General features: G+C 35.3%; 1 protein-coding gene across 1 annotated transcript; it reads left to right on the top strand.

The window, feature by feature from the left end:
* Positions 1-140: 140 nt before the first annotated feature.
* On the top strand, positions 141-9,594 carry LOC125280214 (renin binding protein). Its single transcript, XM_048210584.1, has 11 exons — positions 141-310; positions 1,980-2,084; positions 2,400-2,475; positions 2,607-2,682; positions 3,395-3,573; positions 3,812-4,036; positions 5,310-5,391; positions 5,527-5,702; positions 6,078-6,209; positions 7,084-7,171; positions 9,001-9,594. Exons 2-11 carry the CDS (start codon positions 1,984-1,986, stop codon positions 9,075-9,077), a joined length of 1,212 nt encoding a protein of 403 aa, XP_048066541.1. The 5' UTR covers positions 141-310; positions 1,980-1,983; the 3' UTR covers positions 9,078-9,594.
* Positions 9,595-9,607: the final 13 nt, after the last annotated feature.

Below are 9,607 nucleotides of genomic sequence, written 5' to 3'. Positions count from 1 at the left end.
CCATCTGCTCCAACACTTCCAGTACTTGCGAAAATGCGGGTTTTGCTTACACGAGCTTTTTAAGACACACCCTGCCTGTTTTCTTGGCCTGTGATTGGATGAGCAGAAAAGGAGCTGGCGAATGATCTTGGGAAAGCGGAATAAACAGGACCAGCTGGATGTTGGTCATATGATGAGCCGTTTTTACTGCCTCTGCAAAATTAAGGAAGAGTCGATTTAACAGCGCTTTATTTTCACTGTCACTAAAAAAGAGGATCGTTTTAACAACAGTCAAGTACAGAAGCTGGAGTTTCTTCATCTGGCAAAACTGGTGAGTAATTTTGAAGTGGTAAATGCCAGGCAAAGCGAGTCTAGACATGATCTGTTTTTCTCGTGAAGTTTTGTTGCAGTAGCACGCAAAGCAAGCTCTCATCAGCACATATCACAGATTTGACGAAGTATTTCCACAAATCAGCCTTTAGCAGAGAGACGCCAAACACTCACAGCCTTTCCTTCTAAAAGCTTTTAGTGCATTCAAGCAGATAATATTCTACACTAATCACAGCTGTTTAATCAATGACCCGAGCTGCTGTCAGTGGTTGCTGGTTCTTAGTTCCTTTTGCTTGTACTCTCAGCTCAAACTATACTGAATTGAGTTCCCCTTCAAATGCTTGTCAGCGATTTCCATGAAAATGCATGCTTGCAGTATTATCTGTTTAATGTTTTCCATGTACATTATTGTTTTGAAGTCAGAATAGTCAAACTCTTCAGTACAGACACCAAACGGAATAGCCATAATAATAATAATAATAATAATAATAATAAATATATATATTTTTTTTCAAAAAAGTAATGAATATACATGGTCAAAAGTGTGGAATAATTAAGATTTTTTTTTATTATTGTTTTTGAAATAAGTATCTTATGCTCACAAAGGCTATATATAATATAAATTATATATATAATATAAATTATATATATAATATAAATTATATATATATATATATATAAACCATATAGAAATATTTTGAAATATTACAATTTTCAAAAAGTTTGTTTTCTAATTTACATTTATTTACATTGCAGCATATACAGGTGAGCAAACATAGAATATATATATATATATATATATATATATATATATATATATATATATATACAGTGGTGTGAAAAAGTGCTTGCCCCCTTCCTGATTTTTTTTATTTTTTTTGCATGTTTGTCACACTTTAATGTTTCAGGTCATCAAACAAATTTAAATATTAATCAGCGATAACACAAGTAAACACAACATGCAGTTTTTAAATGAAGGTTTTTATTATGAAGGGTTATTACAATTTTCAAAAAGTTTGTTTTCTAATTTACATTTATTCCTGTGATGTCAAAGCTGAATTTTCAGCATCATCATTACTCCAGTTTTCAGTGTCACACGATCCTTCATAAATCATTCTAATATGATTCGTTCCTCATGAAACATTTCTTATTATTTTCTATGTTGAAAACAGTTGTGCTTTTTGTGGAAACCATAATCTCGCCCCCAAATTCACGCCATTGGTTGATGTTGGCAGAGAGACGCTACCTAGTTTTCTGATTGGCTAAAATGCGCAGCAATGCGGTCAGTTTTTTTTTGTGTGTGACGTCTGTCAGGTCAGGTAGTAAGGGCATTTATGCTTGGTATTCATAAATAAAAATGTATTTCAAAAATATCACACTGATTCACGTACATAATGCTCTTTTAGGAGAATTTAACGAGTTAAACTGAATTCATCTTTACATTAGTGAATTATTGATAATGCAAACAGTTTAGTATTTTATACAGAACTGAGTTGCTGACTGAAGATATATGAAGTTATAAACACTGCTTCATTGACAAAGAGCAAGGGTCAGTTTTTAACATCACATGATCACTTGATGGCTGCAGTGCCTACACATCGAAAATATATACCAGTCCTACTATAAAACAAGCATTATGCATGACCCTAAACTGTTCCTTTGTTTTAAAGAACAATGACTGCAGCACTGCTGGAACAGTATCGAGAGAGAATCCGGACTGAACTGGACAGAGTTGTGGATTTCTGGCTGAAATATTCCCATGACGAAGAACACGGGTGAAATGATTGACATTTTATTGCATGGCTTCAGCAGCATTTCCCTATAATTCTCTAAATATCTAATGTTGAAGTATTTGTATTCTGTAAGCCTGAATGAGTAACACATAAATGCTGAAACATTGAAATTGTCCTTAACACCCTGAGGGACACCTATCCTTCAAAACAATATTCATAAGACTTTCTTAATATTTTGAAATGAGTCACAATGATGTGCATTAGTACTTTGCTAAGTTATAAATGTTAATTTTAGTTTAACATGTGGATTAAACATAATGCTGTTTTTAAAAGTTTGTTTCATTATATTGACTTTAGTGGATTTTTTAACTGCCTTGGAAAAGATGGGAAGGTCTATGATGAGCTGAAATATGTGTGGTTACAGGGGAGACAGGTTAGAGCTTTATACGTTTTTCATGTTCTAATCATTCATTTATATAATAATCATTAGCTGATGAAACTACTAGATTTCCCCCCAATAAATCTTTAAGTGAGTGTCTGATATGTCTAACGTATATCCACCAGGTATGGATGTACAGCAGGTTGTATCGTACAGTGGAAAGATTTCATAAACCTGAGATTCTTGAAGCTGCTAAATCAGGTTTGTGATTCAGTTTCTTAGTTGCTCTTTCTATATAAACATACACTACCATTCAACGTTTTTGGTTCAGAAAGAAAATGAATACTTTTATTCATCAAGGATACATTAAATTGACTTTTACATTGTTGCAAAAAACAACTATTTTCTATTCATCGAAGAATCCTCAAAAGTATCATAGTTTCTACAAAAATATTAAGCAGCACAACTGTTTAACATTAATAATAATTGATAAAAAGAAATGTTTATAGTAACATTTATTTAACAATAATAACTAAAAAGAAATGTTGGGCACCAAATCAACATATTAGAATGATTTCTGATGATGCTGAAAATTCACAGGAACAAATTACATTTGGAAATATATTAAAATAGAAAACAGTTATTTTAAATTGAACTAATGTATCACAATATTACTGATTTACTGTATTTTTGATCAAATAAATGCAGCCATGGTGAACATAAGAGACTTCTTTCAAAAACCTTAAAAACATTACTGACACAAACTTTTTCTGTAAGGTTTTCTGCAGGAACTGCAAAATGTTTAAAAAATAAGAGAGCTCATAAAAATGCAGTGTTTTTTGAGATCCCACACTTCATTGCTAAACTGTGAAAGTGTTTTAAAAAAAATACATGCCAGCATTTGATGTTCAGCTTTGATCTTAATTATCACACATGCAGTGATCCTGTTACATCAGATATTGTTGTATTTCAGGTGCTGCATTTCTGCAGAAGTTTGCTCGAGTTCAGGCGTCCAGTGGCCCGGGGAAATGTGCCTTCTGCCTGACAAGAGATGGACGAGTGGTGAAGGTTCAAAGGACGATATTCAGCGAGTGTTTTTATGTGATTGCCATGGATGAGCTGTCCAGGATTACACAAGACAAAGACATGCAGGTAAAACTATTAGTCAATATCTCACCTAGAAATCAAACTGGGGAAAACATATGTATAGAATTGACTATGGCTAATATGAAGATTGTGCTTTTTTTATTAAAAAGTGAACACCTCTCAGTGACTTTTTAGGATATGCGTTTGTTTCTTCATCTCTGATATAAATCGTACAATTTCTATGTCATTTTAGTTTATTTTTAATGGCTGATATCAGTTTTTGTTTTGTCCTTGTTCTCACTAGACAGATGCTGAGAGCATGATGGATCAGTTGATATTCTGGGTTCAGACTGATTCATCAGGGCTTGGTCGTCCTCAGCTTCCTGGTGATCCACCTGTCAACAGTATGGCAGTTCCCATGATGCTCCTGTGCCTGGTAGATCAGCTGACGGAGGGTAGAACTGATGTTGCGGAAAAGTACAAAGACCTAAGCGGATGGTGTGTGGAACGGATATTACAGCATATACAGGTGAGCAAACATAGTGTGTGTGTGTATATATATATATATATATATATATATATATATATATATATATATATATATATATTATATACAGTGGTGTGAAAAAGTGTTTGCCCCCCTTCCTGATTTTTATTTTTATTTTTTGCATGTTTGTCACACTTTAATGTTTCAGATCATCAAACAAATTTAAATATTAATCAAAGATAACACAAGTAAACACAACATGCAGTTTTTAAATGAAGGTTTTTATTATGAAGGGAAAACAAAATCCAAACCCACATGGCCCTGTGTGAAAAGGTGCCCCCCCCCCCCCTGCATGGCAGAGTTCCAATACGAAAACCGCTGCTGAGCAAAAAGAACACAAAGGCTTGTCTCAGTTTTGCCAGAAAACATCTTGATGATTCCCAAGACTTTTGGGAAAATACTCTGTGGACTGACGAGACAAAAGTTGAACTTTTTGGAAGGTGTGTGTCCCATTACGTCTGGCGTAAAACTAACACAGCATTTCAGAAAAAGAACATCATACCAACAGTAAAATATGGTGGTGGTAGTGTGATGGTCTGGGGCTGTTTTGCTGCTCCGGGACCTGGAAATCTGCTGTCTACCAAAAAAAAAAACCCTGAAGGACAATGTCCGGCCATCTGTTTGTGACCTCAAGCTGAAGTGAACTTTGGTTCTGCAGCAGGACAATGATCCAAAACACACCAGCAAGTCCACCTCTGAATGGCTGAAGAAAAACAAAATGAAGACTTTGGAGAGGCCTAGTCAAAGTCCTGACCTCAATCCTATTGAGATGCTGTGGCATGATCTTAAAAAGGCGGTTCATGCTTAAACCCTCCAATGTGGCTGAATTACAACAATTCTGCAAAGATGAGTGGGCCAAAATTCCTCCACAGCGCTGTAACAGACTCATTGCAAGTTATCGCAAATGCTTGATTGCAGTTGTTGCTGCTAAGGGTGGCCCAACCAGTTATTAGGTTTAGGGGGCAAGCACTTTTTCACACAGGGCCATGTGGGTTTGAATTTTTTCCCTTCGTAATAAAAACCTTCATTTAAAAACTGCATGTTGTGTTTACTTGTGTTATCTTTGATTCATATTTAAATTTGTTTGATGATCTGAAACATTAAAGTGTGACAAACATGAAAAAAAAAAACATATATATATAATATATATATATATATATATATATATGTATATGTATATGTATATGTGTGTGTATATATAAACATGTACAGTATATAAGTATGATGATACATTACACAAAATTCTTCATCTCAGAGAGATGGAAAAGCCATTTTGGAAAATGTTACACTGAATGGAAAGGAACTTCCTGGTTGTCAAGGGCGGTTGCAGAACCCTGGTAAGTGATGACTTCAAAAGTTTCACTTAATTTCATTAGTTTGCTTTTTAGTCTTATTGAAGTAAATCCAACACCTCTGCCACAGTCTTCCATATAAATTCAACATCGTTTACTTCCTGTGACGTCTGTTTCTAGGTCATGCTCTGGAGGCCGGCTGGTTTCTGCTGCAGTATGCGATGACAAAAGGAGACATGCAACTGCAGAAGACAGCAGTGGATAAGTTCATGGAGATCCCGTTCCACACTGGATGGGACAAACAACATGGTGGTCTTTTCTACTTCCTGGATGTAGATGGTCATTGTCCGACTCAGGTTAGTTTATATCCATGATTTGCTGTTTGTAGATGTAGAATTCCAGATGCAGGGGAAAGCAGGGTTAACTTTAACACAAATTTTTAACGCAAGTACAGAAAGAGTAATGTTATGAAGGATGGAGTTTATTAGTGACCTCAGAATAGTTGGAAAATATCTAGTTCTAGATGGCGCAGGCTGGTGGGACCTTAATGCAGTCTGCTAGCTATCGCTACATGGCACAAGCTGATTGGCCACAGCTGATTCTGCAGCCAATGAGCTTGCTGCTCAACAGTTTGGTTCTGTGTCTGCTTTAAGCAAGTCTTGCAGTGTTCTACCAGAAACCCTCCACCTGCTACAGGTCATTTCATATATGCTATTTGTGTGTGTGTACAGTTAGAATGGAATATGAAGTTGTGGTGGCCTCACTGTGAAGCTCTGATCGCCTACCTGATGGCCTACAGTCACATCAGAGAGCCTGTGCTACTGGACAGATTCAAACAGATCTACGACTACACCTTCAGACATGTAAGACATGCATTACAGAGACATCATGCCATATATTAATATTTTATACACTGCCTGACCAAAAAAAAAAAGTCACTGTTTGTATTTATAAAGATAAATGCTTAATAGTCTATGATTGGATCATTATTGCTTTGATTATGTTTCTAGCATGTTATATGTCTAGGAACATTTCTTTTAACCCTATTTGGAGTGTAGATTTTCATTTCTTAAACAACCATGTAGGAGGACAACATGGCCATATTCCAGTTCTTTCACAATTTCACAACCATTCATTCACAGTTTGAGCCTGATGAATCTTGACATTGTCATCCTGGAATTGACAGTGTCAAGATTCATCAGGCTCAAATTGTGAAAGAATGGTTCAGAGAGCATGAAGAAGAATTATTTTCACACATGAATTAGCACCTCTGAGTCCAGACCTTAATTTCATTGAAAGTCTTTGGGATGTGCTGGAGGAGACTTTACAGAGTGCTCACCTCTTGCATTGTCAATACAAGATCTTGACCAAAAATTGAAGCACCCCTTAATGGAATTAAGGTGCCAATTCATGTGTGAAAATGATTCTTCATGCTCCCTCCCAGCCATTCTTTCACAGTTTTGAGCCTGATGAATCTTGACATTGTCATACTGGAATATGGCCATGATGTCTTCCTACATGGTTGATTAAGAAATGAAATGCTACACACTCCATCAATTAGGGTTAAAAGAACTGTTCCCAAATATATAACATACACTATGATAGGATCACTATTGTGATTATTGTGTTTCTATTAAGTAATTTGCCTATTTAAATCAAAACAGTGACTTTTTGGCAGTGTTGTGTACAATGTGTGTTAAAGTATCAGATGTTTCCATTGTTGTATCTTTGCTCAAGTTTTCTGATGAGGAACATGGCGAGTGGTTTGGATATCTGAGTCGTCAGGGAGAGGTTGTGCTGGATTTCAAAGGAGGACCCTTCAAAGGTGAGAAGCTACAGAAAATTGCTTTCCATCACTGTCAGGCTACATGCTAGCCTGCTGTAGTTTTGTGTGTGTAATGTGATCATTCATTGCCAAAATTAATACCTGTTTTGAGCAGCAGAGCATCTTTTAGTCCCAGTTACTTTTTGGCTAATTCTGATTAGCTACGTAAGTGTTTAAAGGATTAGTTCACTTTCAAATAAAATTTTCCTGATAATTTACTCACCCCCATGTCATCCAAGATGTCCATATCCTTCTTTCTTCAGTCGAAAAGAAATTAAGGTTTTTGATGAAAACATTCCAGGATTATTCTCCTTATAGTGGACTTCAATGGAGCCCAAACGGTTGAAGGTCCAAATTACAGTTTCAGTGCAGCTTCAAAGGTCTTTAAACGATACCAGACGAGGAATAAGGGTCTTATCTAGTGAAACGATCATTTTTTTTAAAAAATGTAAATGTATAAGCTTTGTAAACACAAATGATCGCCTTCCAAGTGGTTCCGTCAAAACTGCACTTTCGTATTCTTCAAAAAACTTATGCTGTATGTCCTACGGAAAAAATGGAACTGGCGCTGCGTTTGTTCCGTAAGTAGACACTTTCAGGACACTTTCCAGCGGGGAAATTTCCAAAGGGGAAATTTGAACTGTGTTGCATAGATATCTCCGGAAGGGGGATTAGGGTTGTGTGACGCAGTTTAAGGTGTCTTGGCAAAAGGGGAGATTGAAACTTTGTTTATCAGTTTGAAGTGCCTTAACAGGTTGCTAGACAGCGGTCCTGTCATGTGAGGTTTAGATCCACTCTGACGGACAACAACAAAAACTCCCTAAGACTTCCTAGCTCTTCTATCCAGATAGCAAAATTCTCTGTTTTTACTGTTATTTCTATTCCTTATGTTTTATTTTTATTCTTCTTTATATAAAGCACTTTGAATTGCCATTGTGTATGAAATGTGCTATACAAATAAAATTGCCTTGCCTAGAATAGGGAACGCGTAGGACATACAGCGTAAGCTTTTTGATGAATACAAAAGTATGGTTTTGGCGGAACCACTTGGAAGGCGATCATTTGTGTTTATAAAGCATATACATTTACATTTTTTTTCGAAAATGGCAGATCGTTTCACTAGATAAGACCCTTATTCCTCGTCTGGTATCGTTTAAATCCCTTTGAAGCTGCACTGAAACTGTAATTTTGACCTTCAACCGTTTGGAGGCCATTGAAGTCCACTATAAGGAGAATAATCCTGGAATGTTTTCATCAAAAACCTTAATTTCTTTTCGACTGAAGAAAGAAGGATATAGACATCTTGGATGACATTGGGGTGAGTAAATTATCAGAAAAAATTTATTTGAAAGTGAACTAATCCTTTAAGTCTGGGATCAGTAAGTCTTTTTTGTTTACCAAGGCTGCATTTATTTGATCAAAAAATAACAGTAATATGAAATATTATACTTTAAAATGGTTTTTCTATTTGAATAAATTACATTTTGAAATATATTTGTGGCAAAACTGAATTTTTAGTCTTCAGTGTCACACGATCCTTCAGAGATCATTCTAATATGTTGTTAAACAGTTAAGCTGCTTAATTTTGTTGAAACAATTTTTTCAGGATTCGTTGATTAGAAAGTTCAAAAGAACAGCATTTATTTAGAAACCTTTTTGCAATAGTGCAAATCTTTACTGTAACTTTTGACCAATTTAATGCATTCTTGCTGAAAAAAGTACCTTAAAAAAAAAAATACTGACCCCCAAATTTTTAAAACACTTTGAAATAGTCAAGTTTATGCATTTAAATTTTGAACCATGACACATTTACTGTAATCTTTGTACAGGATTCTTCCATGTTCCTCGGTGTCTCTACATGTGTGAGAAGCTTCTGGATGGTCTTCTTGAAAAGCAGGATTCTTGAACTTGCGCTGTTATTTTGCACTACATTACCAGATCTGACAGGAAGAGTAACTGATCAGTTCGCATAAAATGCAGTAACTAAATGATTTTAATTATAAAGTTTTAACTACACTAATTCTTACTGTCAAACTGTATTACGGGTTCATATTTTTCATTTTAAGTGCCATTATTCTTTAAGCCATTCATCTAACATGTGAATGAAAAAGGGACCATATAGTTTTTTCTTTCTTATATTAAATGAATTATTTCTAGCCAGTACTGTGTTCACAAGTTGGAGTCATTGCATTTGTCTCTAAAAGGTTTTCTTCATAAAGCTTTTTATTTAGCCACGTGATAAATAGAAGGCTAATTTATAAAGCTAGAAAAAACAATGTTGTATAAACCACTCCCCTCTGATGATCACTGCTGCTCTTATGAGTGCCTTTTTGTTAATCACTTTTATAATTCTGCACACATTAGTGGCTAAAACATGTAAAGACATTCCAACTGCTCTGAATAAACTGACATGTTTACAGAAATTATCTTTGATTT

Source organism: Megalobrama amblycephala, linkage group LG12, assembly GCF_018812025.1.
Source record: "Megalobrama amblycephala isolate DHTTF-2021 linkage group LG12, ASM1881202v1, whole genome shotgun sequence".
Lineage (NCBI taxonomy): Eukaryota > Metazoa > Chordata > Actinopteri > Cypriniformes > Xenocyprididae > Megalobrama > Megalobrama amblycephala.
Note: the sequence above shows the minus strand (reverse complement) of the source record. Positions and strands in the feature narration are given on the sequence as shown.

Bases quoted from the DNA above. Each gene is read 5' to 3' on its own strand.
- LOC125280214 (XM_048210584.1), top strand. From the start codon at position 1,984: ATGACTGCAGCACTGCTGGAACAGTATCGAGAGAGAATCCGGACTGAA. The intron at 2,476-2,606 runs GTTAGAGCTTTA...TATATCCACCAG, and splicing joins TGTGGTTACAGGGGAGACAG to GTATGGATGTACAGCAGGTT. The intron at 4,037-5,309 runs GTGAGCAAACAT...TCTTCATCTCAG, and splicing joins GGATATTACAGCATATACAG to AGAGATGGAAAAGCCATTTT.